This window comes from Giraffa tippelskirchi, chromosome 4, assembly GCF_054371585.1.
Source record: "Giraffa tippelskirchi isolate mGirTip1 chromosome 4, T2T-mGirTip1v1.2.pri, whole genome shotgun sequence".
Taxonomy (NCBI): Eukaryota; Metazoa; Chordata; class Mammalia; order Artiodactyla; family Giraffidae; genus Giraffa; species Giraffa tippelskirchi.
This window is the reverse complement of record NC_137278.1, coordinates 175,610,309-175,631,051: the sequence shown is the minus strand read 5'-3', so window position 1 is coordinate 175,631,051 and position 20,743 is coordinate 175,610,309. Positions and strand designations below refer to the sequence as shown.

The 20,743-nt window shown below is 39.3% G+C and overlaps 1 protein-coding gene across 5 annotated transcripts in view; it reads right to left on the bottom strand.

The window, feature by feature from the left end:
* The window catches only part of TMTC1 (transmembrane O-mannosyltransferase targeting cadherins 1), a 297,505-nt gene that overhangs the window by 167,872 nt on the left and 108,890 nt on the right, over positions 1-20,743 (bottom strand). For 4 of the 5 annotated variants that reach the window (XM_081591728.1, XM_081591729.1, XM_081591730.1 and 1 more), the window contains one exon: positions 184-265. The exons of the other annotated variant lie outside the window; for it this stretch is intronic. In XM_081591728.1, the coding sequence (XP_081447854.1) occupies positions 184-265 (82 nt within the window). The remainder of the gene's footprint in view (positions 1-183; positions 266-20,743) is intronic. 5 annotated transcript variants of the gene reach the window in all.

The following is a 20,743-nucleotide window of genomic DNA, read 5'->3' as shown; positions in this document are numbered from 1 at the left end:
TAGAATGCTTCCATAAGTACATTCCAAGGCTTTGTAACATTTATGGTATGTAAACTGTTTGATCTTAAGATCATATTGTTAGGCTCGATTGCTGATTCTATTAAACAATCTGGATCATGTCTCTGAGTCAAATTAAAGTAAAATATTTCTTATTAGATATTTCAAAAGCATATATGTACTTACATAACTTATGACCAAAGTGGCCCTTTTTAAGAAGGGTCTCATGGTAAGCAGGAAATTTCTATTGCTGCTTGCTGTCAGATACCTGAAACAGAAAAGAAAAAGCATATTAAATAAGTGTCAGAGTCCACTACATATAACATTTTCTTTTCAATGTGAATAGGCTCTAGCTCAAAAGAAGTTTGGAAGGATCACCGCCAAGAGCGTGGTTTCTGGAGCAGATCATGCAGGTTTCAATCCCCAGCTCTGCTTCTTCCTGTCTGGAAGATTTTGGAAAAGTGTTTTTTTAATCATTTTGCATATCTATTTTTCTCATTTATAAAAGAGGGGATAAGAGTAGTGTCAACTTCACAGGAAAGTTGTGAAAAATAATAAGTTGTACAATAATACAAGGAATACAACCTAGCACAGTTAGCTATAAATATTACTATCCTATTTAACCCCAAATAACAGAGGCATTCTGGCAACTATTAATATATGATGACACTAGTCACAGGGATGATCCTAAACAAAATAAGAGTTCATTTGCCTACTGAATGTAACTTGAGAGGGACAATGTCTTTTACCCACAGAACATCTCACAAATGTTTTACCCCTAAAAAAAAGATCCTAAGGTTGTATGAGGTTAAGTAACTTATCCAAGGTAACAAAGTTAAAGTTATTGGGCTTCCCCGGTGGCTCAATAGTAAAGAATCTGCCTGGCAATGCAGGAGATGCAGGTTCAATCCCTGGCTCAGGAAGATATACTGGAGGAGAGCATGGCAACCCACTCCAGTATTCTTGCCTGGAAATCCCATGGACGGAGGAGCCTGGTAGACTACAGTCCATGGGGTTGCAAAAGAGTCAGTCAGGACCGAGTGACTAAACAACAACAAGACAAAAACAAAGTTATTAAGCATCAATGGTCAGACCAGAGCTCATGAATATGCAACGGAAAATTACTTCATGTGCCTGTGACCCTTGGAACCAAACCAGGTAATGAGAATGCCACTTCTTTAGGGGCAGCAAGTTGGGTGGAGTCTGCACCTGCCGCTTGTACAAAGTGGAAGCGCTATATATCCACACAGAAGACATGTGATTGGCTGGTTTTAATAAAGATGATCAAAGGGAAGGAAGAGGAGGCTGTCAACAACAAACTTCCCCAGGAAAACTTAAAGCAAGTCTTTTTCACCTACAGGCAAATTTCTTTATTTTAAAATACAAACTGTAGGGAAAAAATCAAACCACATAATCCAGCAAACATTTCCCACCTCATCCTTATTTCCCTGGCCCTTTTTCACTTTTTTCATTGACTTTTTTTAGTCTAATTTTTCCTCAAAGTGATCCTCCTCAAGAATTTCTTAAAATCTGTATATGAATGTGTTATCTTCATACAGTAAGGATGTTCTATAAGGAGAAAGCTTCATTTGTAAGACCTGAGTGGGTTAGTATCTCACAAAGAATTGTCTAACTTGACTCCTTACAAAATACATGTGCTTCCCATTTTGTAAGAGCTAAATGTGTCCAAGTGGCTCTGTAAGGAGTAAACGGTGTCACTCCGAGGCAGATCCCTTCCTTCTTGCTTTCCTTTTCTTTTTCCAAAAAGCAATTCACAGTCACCTTTTAGCAAGCTCTGGACTGGATGCACCCCCAAGCACGATGTTTAAATCCTTTGTTCTCCATTAGCCCCCAAAAGAGAGCCAGCGAGGAGGAAGTTCAGTGATACTGTCAGCTTTTATGACACTGGTGATCTCTTCCACCTTAAAATGGGCTTGAGAGAGTTCATCACCTCCTGAAACTGTACACGAGATTTCATGTATGTTTGCATCTGTGCATTTCCCTGAGGCAAAGTCCTTGGCTTTGATCTTCAGTGTCAGCTCGGGTCTGTGATTCCAAAAAGGTTAAAGCACTGCTCTGGGCCTTTCCTTAGTTTTGCTTCTACCATCACTATCATTTTCAGACCAATTCAACACAGACCAACCCTGGATATTTCTACTATTCCTTGACAATATGTGGATAATTGGCAGCAGGAAGGCAAAGGGAATGACAGTGTGGGAAGGAAAAGGGCTGCAGTGGCAACACGTCTGAATGAAAAAGCCCTTCTTGGATTGGCCTGTTTTTAGAAACTACACTTCTCAGGTTCCCCCTGTTGCTTGTTTATTTTAACACAGTGGAAAAATTAGGAGTGGTTTCCTCTCTATAAAACAAATCACAGGGTTTTAGAAGTCATACTTAAGTAATTGGTATTTTGTTTCACTGAAAGCTCAATATGATGGCTAGTTCAGTGAGATATATTTAAAAGAGCCCCTTTGTTTGGAAATTTTTCCTCCACGAAAAATTCTATTTCCATAAGAAAGTACCAAATAATAAAGTACCAATTTAATTTACCAAATAAATTACCCAAAGCAATGAAAGCCTAGGATGACACAGAGAACAGTGGTTGAAAAAAATGACCTTTCAAGATCTCCATTTCCAGCTGTTGATCAAAATTAAATGAGAAAATGAGCCAAAATGACATGGTCACCTTTTTTGGTAAACACTAGGTCAGAGGCTGAGATTCCTAAGTTCATACAGAGAGCTGAATTTTCTGCAACTCCTTTTCCTCTCCTTCCTACTATAAAAACTGGATAGTAGAATTTTTCCCCCTTAGTCCACAATATCTGTGAATTAGAACCAAACAACAACAAATAATAACAATAGTAAAAAATAGTAAACAACATGTCAGACACAAATATAAGTGATATAAATGTACTAATCCCTTTACAATTTCTTTGTAATTTCAACAATTCCTTGAGGAAGAACATTATAACTCCTTTTCAACAGAAGAAGATACTGAAAAATTAGAACTAATACTTAACCATAATATCAGATTACCTCAGCTACTCATTTCAATCACAGGCTAATATAGCTGAGTGTACCTTACAAACACAAAGAACTATGAAAATGTCATCATTGATCATTTTCAACTTCAGTTAAATTCTCCACCATTTTCCCTGCAAAGCCAGAGAACATGCCAACAACAAAACTGAACCACTGAAGAAACCACTAGAATAGGAAGCAAGAGTCCAGGATTCTATCCCTGTGCTTCCAGCTAATCTCTCACATTAGTTGGTACAAATCTACAGGGGCTTCATCTCCTTCCTACATCAGTGATAGTTGACTAAATGGTTTCAAGGTCCCTTTCAGGTCCAAAATACTATGATCCTTGGATGTTCTCACCAACTGATGACATCAAAGATGACAACTAAAGAAAAACAGAAAAATTACTGAAAAATTTAAAAGGAACAAACACCAAGTGATAAAGGTGAAACAAATATTAAGGTGAAGCAAAAAGATGATTCCTTCACTTTTAGGTAGACCTTTGATAATTTGCTGTTGCACATTAAAAAAAATACTTTAACATTAGTCTGGGGTAGTAGCATTATCAAGTTCTGTATTTTTAACAATTTCTGATGTTAGGAAAATAAAAGCAAAAGAGCAAGACTATCCAAAATAAATGTTCTAAACTGTGCTCCCCATGCCCTAATTTTTCTGACTGCAAAATTACTAACTACTAACATCTACCTCCTTAGTTAATCATGTTCAAATATTCAGAGCTAAATGGGTCTTATTCCTGAAGTTACCCTCTATAGCTACTCAGTCCTCAAATCCCATTGAGAGATCTCAGCTGAGACCAGGACAAAGCTGTGAGCTGCTTTTTTTTTTTTTTTTTTTTTAGGAAAGGGCTCTTTGCAGGAAAGATTTCTCTGCAGGAGGTCCTTTTTGTCTTGTCACTTTGCTACTGCTACTGCTAAGTTGCTTCAGTCGTGTCCGACTCTGTGCGACCCCATAGATGGCAGCCCACCAGGCTCCCCTGTCCCTGGGATTCTCCAGGCGAGAACACTGGAGTGGGTTGCCATTTCCCTCTCCAATGCATGAAAGTGAAAAGTGAAAGTGAAGTCACTCGGTCATGTCCGACTCTTAGCGACCCCATGGACTGCAGCCTACCACACTCCTCCATCCATAGGATTTTCCAGGCAAGAGTACTGGAGTGGGGTGCCATTGCCTTCTCCAAAGCTACATTTTAACTAAACTCTGGCCCAGACACACGTTTCAAATTTTTGATCACAGAATACTTTGCTTAATCTGTCGGTTCTTTCCTTAGATCAAAGAAATAGAAATGAATAATATGTAACTAACAGATGACCAGATCTCTTCCCCAGCATCCCCTTCAGGGATCTCACAAATAAACTGTGAGAATAACATAGCATCTAAAAAAAGATCACACAAGGAGTCAACAAGCCTGCACACAGTGGGGGATGGTGATGACTCTAACCACCTATCTCAATGATCAACTGAGATTACTTCCCCTTTTTCCCTTGAAAGTCTTTCATGGCCACACAGAAACTTCAGAGATGGTTTTGGGACATGAGTCCACCTTTCCCCCAGACTGCCGGCTTTTTGATTAGAGCAACTATTCCCCTTCTAACAGCACTCATTCCCTGCATGCAGATCTGAGTCTGTTAACAAAGTCACCAACCAATAAACTTGAGGGTAAAATGAATGCTTATTATTTTAAGTCATTGAACTTTGTTAACATAGAATTATTGTGTTAATAGATAGCTGATATATCATAGCAAGATGATCAATAAATGCTTATGGACTCAAATAAAATTTTAAATATACTTATATGCCTCTGCTCAACCTCTTTTCTTTGTATTTTCCTTACCCTCCAGTACTAGACTGGATACAAATTAAAAACTCACAGCTTGGAATGTTGACAGCAAGTTGAAAGAGTCTTGGTGGTTTACATGAGAATATTACATTAGATTTTCCAGTTCTTCTCAAAAACCTCCTAATTTTTTGCCTAAACAACAGCTGCAGTGGCAAACATCTCAGCTATAAGTTATTACCGTTTAATAATATACCAACAAATTATTTAAAAACTATAAACAAAATTACTTCAGTAATACCTGTCATACTAACTTAATCTCTCTTTGCTCCTTCAAGGTAATGAAAAAGATTAATAGTCACATCAGTGTGTCAGTCAGTTCATGCCAGGCTTCCCTGTCCATCACCAACTCCAAGAACTTGCTCAAGCTCATGTCCATTAAGTTGGTGATGCCATCCAACCATCTCATCATCTGTTGTCCCCTTATCTTCCTGCCTTCAATCTTTCCCAGCATCAAGGTCTTTTCCAAAGAGTCAGTTCTCATCAGGTGGCCAAAGTATTGGAGCTTCAGCTTCAACATCAGTCCTTCCAATGAACATTTAGGATTGATTTCCTTTAGGACTGACTGGTTTGATCTCCTTGTAGTCCAAGGAACTCTCGAGAGTCTTCTCCAACACCACAGTTCAAAAGCATCAACTCTTCAGTGCTCAGCTTTCTTTATGGTCCAACTCTCACATTCATACATGACTACTGGGAAAACCATACCTTTGATTAGATGGACCTTTGTCAGCAAAGAAAAATCTCTGTTTTTTAATATGCTGTCTAGGTTGGTTATAGGTTTTCTTTCAAGGAGCAAGCATCTTTTAATTTCATGGCTGCAGTCACCATCTACAGTGATTTTGGAGCCCAAAAAATAAAGTCTGTCACTGTTTCCACTTTTTCCCCATCTATTTGCCACGAAGTGATGGGACTGGATGCCATGATCTTAGTTTTTTGAATGGTGAGTTTTAAGCCAGCTTTTTCACTCTCCTCTTTCACTTTCATTAAGAGGTTCTTTAGTTCCTCTTCCCCTTTTGCCATAAAGGTAATGTCATTGCATATCTGAGGTTATTGTTATTTCTCCTGGCAATCTTGATTCCAGCTTGTTCTTCATCCAGCCCAGCATTTTGCATGATGTACTCTGCATATAATTTAAATAAACAGGGTGACAATATAAAGCTTTAAGTGCTCCTTTCCCAATTTGGAACCAGTCTATTGTTCCATGTCCAGTATTCTAACTGTTGCTTCTTGACCTGCATACAGGTTTCTCAGAAGGCAGGCAAAGTGGTCTGGCATTTCCATCTAAGAATTTTCCACAGTCACATAATATGACCAAAAGCAGAAAGAAAGAAAAAGAATTTGAATCCAGAGATTTTCAGGAGTTTAGAAATCTTGATTCTCTTTGAAACAGAGAGAGAAAAGATCTCAGTTGACCAAAGTCACAAAGACTTTGCTCATATTAGAAAAGATGAAAAGATTAACAAAAACAACAAAAGAAATTTAAGCAGTCTTCAGTTTCTCTCTTTGATGCACTCTCTTTGAACCCATAAATTGCCTCCTCTAAACATCAATAACCAGTGGCATTCTATAGAGAAGCAGAACTATCTTTTGGTGTCATCTTTGATTTTCAAATGCATATTCTAAAAGGAAGGAGCTATTTTAAGACAATGAACAATTTCTAAGTTCAATCTACTCAGAAGCCCAAATTGACTTTCAATACCCCAGTACCTGTGGTAAAATTTCTTCTTGAAGTTTTAAACTCTTAATTTAGCATGCTACTTACAAAGAAATATTTACTTAGATTATCACACATAGAACAGTGTACTGACAGAGAAAGGAAAGGGGGATATGATTTCAGTTCTCTTAACCATTCTGAAAATCAAAGATAGAATTGAAAGGGATCAAAACAGTTCAAGTAGTTTCACAGGTGAATAAAAATAAGCCCAGAAATGTTATCTGACTTGCAAAATGTCACATCCCTTCAGGGTCAAAGGTCAATGAATTTAGGCTTCATTAATTTAATCAGAGGGGCTAATTTATATTGCTGCTGCAATGAATTTAGTCAGAGGCACCAATTCTTATTCTTTCTACATATAAAGCAAAAATTCAGTTTTGGTGATTATCACTCTTGCTTGTTGTTTAAGTTCCAGGTTAGTTTCAATTCATTAAAAATGGGCTTCCCATGTGGCACTAGTGGTAAAGAACCTGCGGAACCTGGTAGTGTACATTCCGTAGAGTCTGACAGAGTTGGACACAACTTTCATGCATTGGAGAAGGAAATGGCAACCCACTCCAGTGTTCTTGCCTGGAGAATCCCAGGGACGGGGGAGCCTGGTGGGCTGCCATCTAGGGGATCGCACAGAGTCGGACACGACTGAAGCGACTTAGCAGCAGCAGCAGCAGAAGCAACTTAGCATGTGTGCATGCACATTAAAAATAGGAGGTACACAGTGCATTTAATATATATCAGTCACTGTGCTAAGTGACTTTATCATTTCATTTAATCCACATACCAGTACTGTGAGTCCAAACTTGTCCCCATCTTGTGAGTGAGGCTGAAGGAGGTATTCACTCCAGATCTCAAAGCTGGCAAGTGGCAGAGGTGAGCTGCTGTTGTTCAGTTGCTCAGTTGTGTCCAACTTGTTGCTACCCCACAGACTGCAGCATGCCAGGCTTCCCTGTCCTTCACCATCTCTTAGAGCTTGCTCAAGCTCATGTCCATTGAGTTAGTGATGCCATCAAACCATCCTGCCTCTGTCACCCCCTTCTCCTCCTGCCTTCAATCTTTCCCAGCATCAGAGTCTTTTCTAATGAGTCGGCTGTTTGCATCAGGTGGCCAAACTAACAGAGCTTTGGATTCAGCGTCAGTCCTTCCAATGAACATTCAGGATTGATTTCCTTAAGGACTGACTGATTTGATCCCCTTGCAGTCCAAGGAACTCTCAAGAGTCTTCTACAATCCAACACCACAGTTCAAAATCATCAATTTTTTGGCACTCAGCCTTCTTGATAGTCCAGCTCTCACATCCATACATGACTACTGGAAAAACCATAGCTTTGACTAGATGGACCTTTGTTGGCAAAGTAATGTCTCTGCTTTTCAGTATGCTGTCTAGGTTGGTCATAGCTTTTTTTCCAAAGAGCAAGCACCTTGTAATTTCAAGTCTGTAGTCCCCATCTGCAGTGATTTTGGAGATATGAGACCCAAACCCAAATCCACGGCACCCACTACTAATAAGGCATAAACGTAAAATGGAGCTGCTTATTCAGCACACTTACAACATAGATCATTTATTAAACAACATTTCTGTATGTGAACAGCAAAATGATTTCTAATTAATTAAAAATGATAACGTTTACAAACTTCAATACCTTCATCAGTTTGTACAGATCTACAATAAAACCTACAATAAAGATTTTTCATACCAATGAACAGTCTGAGGCAGTGAATAATTCTTGAGGGATCTTTGAAGACGTATCTGTTTAAAGGTTAATGTATGTAGTGATTGCCACAGGTCAAAACGCAAACTCCATATTCATTGGGCTGATTCAGAAACTCTAAATGAGAAGAAATGGCTACAAGAAGAAGGTGAGCAGGACTGAGAAGGTATGATATGATCAGCCAACTCCACAGGAAGAAGCAGCAAGCAGAAACAGAGAGGGAGATAAGGATGCCCCAAGGGAGGCACAATGAAATTGACATCTGAGGAAGAGCAAGAGTGAACTGGGTGAGGAGAAAAGGTGAAACACGCATCTACAGAGGCCTAGAAATGACAGTTGTCTACAGAGACCTAGGAATGACACTCCTTCCCCAGTGAACGAACTCCTTCCCCATCCCTTTCTTTGTACACCCCTCATAACCTGCTTGCCAAAGAAACCCAGAGCAGCAATTCCTCACCTGCCTGCCAGCTCTCCCTGAGAGCATGTGCATATGTGCCCACTTGCTCAGTTCAGTACGACTCTTTGTGACCCATGGACGGTAGCCTGCCAGACTCCTCTGTCCATGGGATTCTCCAGGCAAGAATACTGGAGTGGGTTGCCACTTCCTATTCCAGGAGATCTTCCTTACCCAGGGATCAAACTCGAGTCTCTTGTGTTTCCTGCACTGGCAGGCAGATTCTTTACCATTGAGCCACCTGGGAAGCCCCCTCTAAGAGCGTATCCTTGTTTAAATAAACTTTCACTTTACTTTCTTAACCACTGTACTTCATCCCTGAATTCTTTCACAGTGAAGAAAGAACCTCAAATTCACCAGCAACAGGACCACATCACTACAGGCCTTATCCCATTATGGGATTTGGGCTTTGTTCTGATGGCCCTGAGCAGCAGATGAAGGGTTTTAGGCAGAGATGACCTAATCTGATTTCTAGAAGAGGAGCATCAGCATTGTGTGACATTGGTACTGTATCTACACTGAGATCCATAACAAAGAACAAAGGGCTCAAAAGCCTAAAGGGGCAAATGATGGACAGAATTTATTCTGGAAATTTCTGAGATATTAGATTTAGATGGGAAGATCTAGTCCACATAACCAGAGAGACCTTTCATAAGGATAAATAAGAAAAGGTTGTGTCGTTACATCCACATAGCCACATGATTTAGGTGTTCAGTTTCTTCTTAACATATTTTTAAGTTTATGTTAATTGGTCATTAATGTAGTGCTATAAAATCTTTTTACTAGCTAGAATATTCAATTTGCCAAAATAAGAACTTATTACAAGAAGATGTGTTAACCGGGTCCAAGCTCACTCTGCCCGCCACACAACAGGCCAATGAATCCGAAAGACAAAGTGTTGAGGCAAGAAGAGACTTTGATTGGGGAGCCAGCAGACTGAGAAGATGAGGCTAGTGCCTCAAAATAGCCATCTCATTGGGGTGTGGATGTCAGGTTCTTTTATAGATCAGAGAGAAAGAAGCAATGAGGAAGTAAAGGCAAAAGGCAGAACAGAGAGGGAGAGACAGTGGGGAAGTAAAGTGAAAGGGTCTTCAATCTTGCAAAACATCTCCAAGGACATGGCCAGCCAGCCTGTGGAAGGGGTGAATTAATCTCTTCTATTCACAGGTGAAGAAAGTGAAATTCACTCAGTCATGTCTGACTCTTTGCTACCCCATGGACTGTAGCCTGATAGACTCCTCTGTCCATGGAATTCTCCAGGCCAGAATACTGGAGTGGGTAAGTCGTTCCCTTCTCTAGGGGATCTTCTCAACCCAAGGATCAGACCGAGGTCTCTGGCCTTGCAGGTGGATTCTTTACTGTCTGAGCCACCAGGTAGGTTGGGGCAATTAATCTCTCTATGAGCTGAACAAAGGCACTCTACAGTCAGGCAAAGAAGCAGGGTCCTCCAGACAAGCTGTTAAGTATGATTATAACAACAAAAGCAACGAAAAGCAAGTCAAAGAAACAATGTCCAACATGGTGTCCGAATTGGCTTCCTCCCTGCATCAGATGCATATTAAATATTTTTATGGAATTTTCTATGAAAAGGTTTTTCAATCCAATCTAACATTTAATCCTAGAAAGATCCATATGCAGTTGGCAGAACAGACAGCACTGGCCCCATCTTACAGATTGAGACCTAGTGAATCCAAACCAGAACTGACTTTCCTGATGCCCGATTCTTTGTCTTTTAGCTGTGCTTGTGGTTTCCTCTCCAATGACACTGAAAGGCAACATTTGCTATAGGTTGTCTCTTATTCCCATCCCCCAAACTTGCTGCACACTGGAGTCTTTAAGAAATCCATGGAAATGAAATCACTGCTAATTGCAATACATGTTTGTACAGATATGCAAGTAAACTTTTACACTAAGAAAAAGATTAAAAACAAATAATAGTAATACTTTCTGGTTTTATCTCCTGTATTGGGATAAATGGGGCTTATCTGGTGGCTCAACTGCTGCAACGCAGGAGACCTGGGTTCAGTCCCTGGGTTGGGAAGATTCCCTGGAGAAGGAAATGACAACCCACTCCAGTATTCTGGCCTGCAACATCCCATGGACAGAGGAGCCGCAGACTAGACTACATGGGGTTGCCAATAGTCGGACATGACTCAGCGACTAAACAACAATTAGGAAAAATGGGCTGATAAATCAAGTATAGTTAAGCTAGTGAAAAGCAGTATTTGCTATTGGACTGTCGTAAACTGAAGAAACACACATTCTGTTAACACTAACAATAATAGTAGTGAACGTTCACTGTGCATAGTTCTTATGTGTATAATCCTTAGCACATTCCTACCAGTTGTAAACTCTCAATATCTTCCTCTCACAGGGAGAAACTAAGGCAGAAACGGTCAAGTAACTTGTCCCAAGGTCCACACGTCAGAAGCAAGAAGATTCAGGAGAGAAAGCTCACCCTGTGACCTTACCACCAACTCTGCTACCTCTTAATCATTGCCAACTAAATCTGTTTTCACCTTCCAGGGGATGCTTAAATTTCAGATACTACTCTCAGGAGTACAAACATATCAATTACATGTTTTAAAGGGTGTTAATTCAAGATACCAGAAGATACCGGATTAATTTAGGAAATTAACAAAAAGGCTGCTAAAACTATATCACTATGAAAAATGACAAGTTATTCCAACAACAATATTTTTATTATATAAGTTTCAAGTGTACTGCATTATAGTTCAACATCTGTATACACTACAGAGTATAGTATAGATAGACTTACACCACTCTAAGTCTAGTTATCATCCATCACCATACAGTTAACCCCCATCACCCGTTTCCCCCACCCTCCAACTCCTCCTCTCCTCTGGCTGATACAATTAATCTGTTTTCTGTATCTATGTTTGTTTTTATTTTTTGCTTGTTCATTGTTTTTTTTTTTTAATTCCACAAGTGAAATCATACATTACTTGTCTTTTATTTATCTGATTTATTTCACTTAGCAAAATACCCTCAAGAAGGTCCAAATGGCAGGATTTCATGCTTTTTAATGACTGAGTAGTATTTGCTGAATGCTTAGATTGTTTCCATATTTTGGCTATTGTAAACAACGCTGCAATGAACAGAAGGGTGCATCAATTTTTTTGATTTCACATTTTTGTGATATTCAAATAAATGTCCACAAATAGAATAGGTGGGTCATATAGCAGTTCTATTCTTAATTATTTTGAGGAATCTCCATACTGTTTTGTATAATGGCTGCACCAATTTACAGACCACCAATAATGTACAAGGGTTCCCTTTTCTCCACATTCTCTTCAACATTTTGCTATATCTTGTCTTTTTGATATGTCATTCTAATAGGTGGGAGGTGATATTTCATTGTGATTTTGATTTCATTTACCTGATAATTATTGATGTTGAACATTTTCCCATGTGCCTATTGGTCATTTTGAGCAAAATGTCAATTCAGATCCTCTTTCTAATTTTTTAATTGGGTTGCTTGCTTTCCTGTTGAGTTTTATGAGTTATTAATATATCTTGGATATTAACCCATTGTTGCATATATAATTTGCAAATATATTCTCCCATTCTGTAGGTTGCCTATTTGTTTCTATGACAGTTTCTTTCACTATGCAAAGGCTTTCTGTTTGATTTAGTCCTGTTTATTTTTTATCTTGCCTGTGGAATCATATCCATAAACACATTGTTAAGACCAATATCAATGAAGTTACTGCTTATGTTTTCTTCCAGGAATTTTATAGTTTCAGGTCTCACCTTCAAGTCTTTAATCCACTTTGACTTGATTTCTGTGCATGGTGTAAGACAATGGTCTAATTTGATTTTTTTTGTATGTGACTGTTCAGTTTTCCCTATATCACTTATTGAAGAGACTGTCCTTTCTCCACTGTATGTTGTTCTTTGCTCTTTGTTGTAGATTAATTGTCTATGGATGAGTGGGTTTATTCCTTGACTCTCAATTCTGTTCCACTGATCTATGTCTGTATTTGCACCAGTATCTTACAGTTTTGATTAATATAGCTTCATAGTATAGGTTGAAATCAAGATGTGTGATAACTCCAGCATTGCTCTTCTTGCTCAACCTTATTTTGGATAACAGGGGTCTTCTGTGTTTCCATACAAATTTTAGAATGATTTTTTCTAGTTCTGTGAAATTTGCCATTGAAATGTTGATAAGGATTCCACCAAATCTGTGGATTGCTTTGGGTAATACAGATACTTTAATAATATTAATTCCTGAAGTCCCTGGACATGAAATATCTTTCCATATTTTGTATCTTGCTCAATTTCTTTCATTAATATCATAGCTTTCAGTGTACAGGTCTTTTATCTCCTTGGTTAAATTTATTCCTAATATTTAATTCTTTTTGATGCAATTGTAAATAGAATTATTTTCTTAATTTCCCTTTATCACAGTTCATTATTAGTATATGAAAACACCAGATTTCTGTACATTGATTTTGTATCCTGTAACTTTACTGAATTCATTTATTAGTTCCAAAAGTTTTTTGGTGCAATATAGAATTTTCTTCCCCAGTGGCTCAGTGGTAAAGAATCTGCCAGCAGTACAGAAGACATAGGTTCAATCTCTGAGTCGGGAAGATCACCTGGAGAAGGAAATAGTAACCCACTCCAGTCTTCTTGTCTGGGAAATCCCACGGACAGAGGAGCCTGGTGGGCTACAGAGTCCATGGGGGTGCAAAAGAGTTGGACAAAGACTTAGTAACTCACATCATCTGTAAATAGTGACAGATTTACTTCTTTCTTTCCAATTTGGATGCATTTTTAAATTTTTTTGTTATATAGCTGTTGTGAATAGGACATCCAATATTTTGTTGAATAAAAGCAGTAAGAGTTGGCATCTTTGTTTTGTTCCTAATCTTTGAGGAAGCACTCTCAGCTTTTCACTGTTGAGTATGATGTTAGCTATAGGTTTGTCATATATGGCCTCATTATGTTGAAGTACATTCCCACTATACTCACTTTGTTGAAAGATTTTATCATAAATGGATGTTGAATTTTGTCAAATGCTTTTTTTCCAACTAATGAGATGATCATATAATTTTATACTTCATTTTGTTATTGCAGTATATCATGTTGGCTGATCTACATGTTGAATGATCCCTGCTTCCTTAGAATAAATCCCACCTTATCGTGGTGTATGATCCTTTGAATATATTGTTACATTTGGTTTGTTAATATTTTCTTGAGGAGTTTTCCATCAATGTTCATCAAAGATAATGGCCTGTAATTTTCTTTCTTTTATGATGTCATTGTCTCTTTTTGGAATTAGGATAATGTTGGCTCTGTAAAATGCATTTGGAAGGTTTTTTACCTTTTCGATTTTTTGGAAGAGTTTGAGAAGAATAAGCACTAAAGTTGCTTTAAATGTATTTTAGAATTTTCCAGTGAACCTGTTTGGTCCTGGGCATATGTTCTTAGGAGCTTTTTGATTATTGTTTCAAATTCCTTGTTAGGTAATGGGCCTATTCAGATTTTCTACTTCTTAATGATTCAGTCTTAGAAAACTATATGTTTATAGAAATTTATCCATTTTTTTACTTTGTCCTGTTTGTTGGTGTATAATTGCTTGTAGTAGTCTCTTATGATCCTTTGTATTTCTGTAATATCAGTTGTAACTTGTCTTTCATTCCTGATTTTATTTATTTGAGCCCACTCTCTTTTTCTTGGTTAGTCCAGCTAATAGCTTATTGATTTGGTTCATTTTTTCAAAAACAGCTCTTTGTTTCATTGATCTTTTCTATTTTTTAAGACTCTATTTCATTTACTTCCACTCTGATCTTTATTTCCTTCATTTGTTTTTCTTCTTCTAGCTCCTTTCGGTGTAAATTTAGATTGTTTGCTTGGAATTGTTCTTGTTTCTTGAGACAGACCTGTTTTGCTCTGAACCTTCCTCTCAGAACCACTTTTGCTACATCCCACAGATTTTGATATGTTGAATTTCTATTCTCTTTTGTCTCTAGGTTTCTTATTTCGCCTTTGACTCCTTTGATGACCTGCTGGTTATTCGGTAGCACATTGCTTAATCTCCAGATTTGTGTTTTTTTCCATTTTTTTCTTGTGATTGATCTCCAATTTCATACCATTGTAGTTGGAGAAGATGCTTGATATGATTTTAATATTCTTGAATTTATTCAGACTTGTTTTGTTATCTAGCATGTAGTCTCTCTTAGAGAATGTTCCATATGCACTTGATAAGCATCTATACTCTGCTGTTTTTAGGAGGAAAATTCTCTATATACCTAGTTAAGTCAATGAGATTTAATGTATCATTTAATTTGATGTTTATTGATTTTCTGTACAGATGATCTATTCATTAGTGTAAATGGAGTGTTATAAAGTCCTCTACTACTATTGTATTGCTTTCTATTTCTCCCTTAAGTCTGTTAATATTAACTTCATACATCATGGTATCCTTTGGTTGAGTGCATATATATTTATAAATGTTAAATCTTCCCATTCAAGGGATGTCCCCTATGTGGGTTATATGTCCTTCAACTGAGGTGGAGCTATGGCTGCTGCTGTGGTATGCTGGTGGCTGGGGCTGGCTCCCCAAATATTTGCAGGCCTGGTGGACTATGAGACTTGGCTGAGGTGCAGGGGTGGGTGGGGTTCTTAGCAAGTCTTGTGCACTGGCGCTAACAGGTTAGATGGTGATTTCCAAAATGGTACCTGCCAATGCCAGTATTAGCAAGGTAGCCTGAAGTCATAAAAATGATCCCCACCATTGTCTCAGTTCTCAGGGAGTATTCCTCTCCAGCAGATGCTTCAAGTCTAGTAAGTGGGTTCTTTTCACCTCTGTGTGTGTGTGTGTGTATATGTGTGTGATCAGTCGCTTCAACCATGTCAGACCCTGTGAACCTATGGATTGTAGCCTGCCAGGCTCCTCTGTCCATGGGATTCTTCAAGCAAGACTACTGGAGTGGGTAACCATGACATTCTTCAGGGGATCTTCCCAACCCAGGGATTGAACCCAGGTCTCTGAGTCTTCTGCATTGCAGGTGGATTCTTTACTGCTGAGCCACAGGGGAAGCCCTTACCTATGTCTCACACATTTTTTAATCTAGTGTTTTTACACTGGCTTTTTATTAGATGAGTCTATATACAAGCCCTTGTAAAGCAGATTTCCATTCCCTGTAGCTCAGGGGCTTTTCTGGATGTATTCCCAGTTGGTTTTCAAAGCCAGGTGTTTGGGGCCTCATCTTTCCTGTACAGAATTGGAGGGTTGGGGCACCTGATATGGAGTTTGGATCCCTCGCTCCTCAGGGAATCCAAGTGTCCTTTCATTCTTTATTATTATAGATACTCTGTTCATCATTTTCTGGTCCCTTTCAGACGGAATTATTCCACATGCGGTTATAGATTTGTTGTTTCCATGGGAGGAGGCGAGTTCAGGATCTTTCAGTGCTGCCATCCTGAGCCCCCTCCCCAGCAATATTCAATTTAACAAGGTAAATATTGAACACTAGAATCAATGCATGAAAGAAATAAATACATATGTGGAAAATTCTGAAAGAGATGGGAATACCAGACCATCTGACCTGTCTCTTGAGACACCTGTATGCAGGTCAGGAAGCAACAGTTAGAACTGGACATGGAACAACAGACTGGTTCCAAATAGGAAAAGGAGTACGTCAAGGCTGTATATTGTCACCCTGCTTATTTAACTTATATGCAGAGTACATCATGAGAAACACTGGGCTGAAAGAAACACAAGCTGGAATCAAGATTGCTGGGAGAAATATCAATAACCTCAGATATGCAGATGACACCACCTTTATGGCAGAAAGTGAAGAAGAACTAAAGAACCTCTTGATGAAAGTGAAAGAGGAGAGTGAAAAAGTTGGCTTAAAGCTCAACGTTCAGAAAACTAAGATCATGGCATCTGGTCCCATCACTTCATGGGAAATAGATGGGGAAACAGTGGAAACAGTGTCAGACTTTATTTTTTGGGCTCCAAAATCACTGCTGATGGTGACTGCAGCCATGAAATTAAAAGACGCTTACTCCTTGGAAGGAAGGTTATGACCAACCTAGAAAGCATATTAAAAAGCAGAGACATTACTTTGCCAACAAAGGTTCATCTAGTCAAGGCTATGGTTTCTCCAGTGGTCATGTATGGATGTGAGAGTTGGATGGTGAAGAAAGCTGAGCACCGAAGAATTGATGCTTTTGAACTGTGGTGTTGGAGAAGACTCTTGAGAGTCCCTTGGACTGCAAGGAGATCCAACCAGTCCATCCTAAAGGAGATCAGTCCTGGGTGTTCATTGGAAGAATTGATGTTGAAGCTGAAATTCCAATACTTTGGCCACCTGATGCAAAGAGTTGACTCATTGGAAAAGACCCTAATGCCAGGAAGGATTGGGAGCAGGAGGAGAAGGGGACGACAGAGGATGAGATGGTTGGATGGCATCACTGACTCGATGGACATGGGTTTGGGTAAACTCCAGGAGTTGGTGATGGACAGGGAGGTCTGGCGTGCTGCGATTCATGGGGTCGCAAAGAGTTGGACACAACTGAGTGACTGAACTGAACTAAACTTAACTGAACATTTAAATAACAACTAACATTTATGTGCATAACTAGAAACTGTTCTAAGCACATGTATTAACTCTTCAAACACACAAAAACAACAAATAACAACTATGGAGCAGGTTCTATATCTATTCTCATTTTATATTAATAGATGGGGAAACTGTGACATAAAAAAGTGAATGAACTTGCTGAAGATCATAAAGTCAGTAATTAGCAGAACTGGGGCTTGAACCTATGTATGCATGCTGATTCTCCAGCCCACATCTCAATATTACACCAAGCTTTCTGTATTTTCTTCACAGCCTCAATGAGCAGTTCACATGATAAAGGACTAAAGGAGTTCAGAAAATGAAGAAATCAACATGGACTTGGGAAAGGAAGGAAGGCTGCAGGGAAGAGGTAAACTTGACCGGGATCTAGAGGGACAAAAGATAGGGGAGTAGAGGAAGGCAGGGGGGGCAAAGAGAACTGCCCATGTTGCTGCACAGCAGCTGGAGTGAACACAGCCTGCTCTGGGCATGAAGTCTCCCTGAAAACAGCAAAGAAGCCCCTACTCCTCTACTTAGTATATTCTTCAGTGTTTCAAAGTCAAGTGTCTGAAATCTGAATAAAGAAAAGTTAAACTGAAACTATAAAACCCTGATGACTTGAACAGCAGAAGACTATATCTAAATATGATTGATATTGATTCCATTTGCCTTTTGCTCAGACACATGGGTAAAAAGATCTCACCCAGGCAACTCCCTTTCCCCTAAGCTTGCCTACCTGGAGTCACCCCTGTCACTAGGGCTCTTTAAGTATCTGGAGCAAGACCACCTCTTCCTATAGTCTCAACTCTGACCTGCTTCCTAGGTATCCAGAACATAAAAGGGCCACCACTGCTAACAGTAGAGGCTGCCTTGTGATGCACATCAGTATCCTTTCTTGGTGTCTTCTCTACTGTTCCATCCATGTAGAGCATAGGAGAGGCTGGCCCAACCAGGTCTTTCTCTATCCCACTTGCAAGCTTGTATAACTGGGGAAGTGATTTAGGCTGGGTACTGTTTTACACATCCAGGTAGCTGAGATTTAGGGTAGGGAGAGGACTTTAACAAGGCCACTTTCTCCAATCCAGCTTTCCATCTAAGGCCTTGCATAGCCTACTCATCGCTCCTCCCCCATCCTCATGCACATGCTCTGTAGCAACCTGTAACAACAGCAGTAAATCCAGAAGCTCCCAAGCACACAAGGTTCTATGCACTGAGTTCATGTAGAGGCCAAGGAAGACATTTGGCAGCCTGGGCTTCCTGCAGACCACAGCTTCTCCTGAAATAGATTACCTCCCTGCAGCGTTGCCCTTACTGTGGTCAAAGGCCTGCAGCAGAGTAAGTGGCCTAAGGAAACACAACACCATTCACAGGGACATAAGCAGTGTTGACACAGGAGAAGAGAAACAAACATCCAGAGAGAGCCCATTGCTCTGGCTCCAACTCCTCAAGCCTTTCATATGTGAGGCAGGAGGGTTGACTGTCAGATTTGCAAGGACCAAAAAGTGAGTGTCAGTCATTCCTGCATGATTTGGGCAAAGATCTTCAAAATTCACTTTTCCTACAAAAATCCTACTTTGGGGGGATTCAAGCTTTATTTCCCTTGGAACTCCATTTTTTACATTGAGGTAAACATAATAGGATATTTATTAAAAATTCAAAAATTTAATGCTTCACCTCTGGGTAATTTCGTTTTGTTTTTAAATTCCAAAGCTCATGCACACTAAAAGTTCCTGAGGAGACAGCTATAACTAAGATTTCACAGTAAAAATATGAATCACAGTGGTTCTTAGCACAGAGTACACATAACATAGAAACAATCATTATTCAGATAACTGTCAGAGTTTTAATGTTTGCATAAAATGTCTATTGTTACTGTATAAGTTAGGATCCATAATAATAAGCCTATATTTTTTCAAATGAATATTTATTTTGGTTATATAATTTTTAAAACTTTCTCTTAACATCCTTCTGGATCTAACAGTTCCATTTTAAAACATAATATAAAAAGCCTAAGTAGAAAAGTCACCAAAGGAACTAGAAACTCCATTCCCAGTCATATAGTTCATACATATATTCACATATTTAATTACATTTATTTTTATTTTGCTTATACTTTCCAAACTAACCATTTACCATTGAGAAAACAATGTTATAATAACAGTTTTCTAGGTTTTCATTATCTCTGTGTACAATGCCTTGGTTGCAGAAGGATCTCTCTGAGTCCTTTGCCCTAAGCTCTCGAAGTATGGCACCCTTAATATTACAGGGGCTACTGGGCATGGTGAACCTAGAAGATAAGGCACCCTAGGTCTTGGGTACCTGAGCCATAAGATACTCATCATAATTTCTACCTTACAAGGTTGTGGGCAGTATTTCAATGAGGTGAGGTATATAAGGTGGTCAACAGAGTGCCCAGCTCATAAAGGCACCCAAAGTCGTCACCACTATAAGAGTGACCACAACTCAGCTGAAAATACCAAGACCCTATGACTTATTCTTCATGGCTACAAAAAAAATGTGAAGTTCATTTAAGATAAGGTAAGAAAGGGTTTCACTTCTCTCAAGTTCTATCATCTCCCTCCTTCCTGGAAGAGAGCAAAATATTTTCCTAGAATATAAAGTTTTAATTTGGCTTTCAGCATTGTTCTTGTTCATGGGGCTCCTTTAATTCAGCTTGGATACTGAAGGCAGATACTCAAATGCAGGTTGTCCGTGCACAAGGGAGCCGGCTGAAGAGGAATTGAGGGGACTGAGAGGACTGAAATCCAGTTCATGCTCAGTTCGACAGCCTCTGTGCTCTAGTACTGACTGCCTCTGCCCTGAGGAAGGTAGCCTTTTCCCAATTTGCCCCAAACAGTAAACAGTGTCCTGACTAAAGCATCATCCACCCACCACATCTCATGCCTGCACAGCTTTCTCTACTTAGTATAAATTTTGCTATTGATCAGCAGCAGCCCTGATCCAGTCATGTATGGCTGTGAGAGTTGGACTACAAAAAATGCTGAGCGCTGTAGAATTGATGCTTTTGAACTGTGGTGTTGGAGAAGACTCTTGAGAGTCCCTAGGACTGCAAGGAGATCCAACCAGTCAATCCTAAAGGAAATCAGTCCTGAATATTCATTGGAAGGACTGATGCTGAAGCTGAAACTCCAACATCTTGGCCACCTGATGCGAAGAACGGACTCATTGGAAAAGACCCTGATGCTGGGAAAGACTGAAGGCAGGAGGAGAAGGGGATGATAGAGGATGAGATGGTTGGATGGTATCACTGACTCAATGGACATGAGTCTGAGTAAGCTCCAGGAGTTGGTGATGGACAGGGAAGCCTAGCATGCTGCAGTCCATGGGGTTGCAATGAGTCGGACACGACTGAGCGACTGAACTGAACTGAACTGA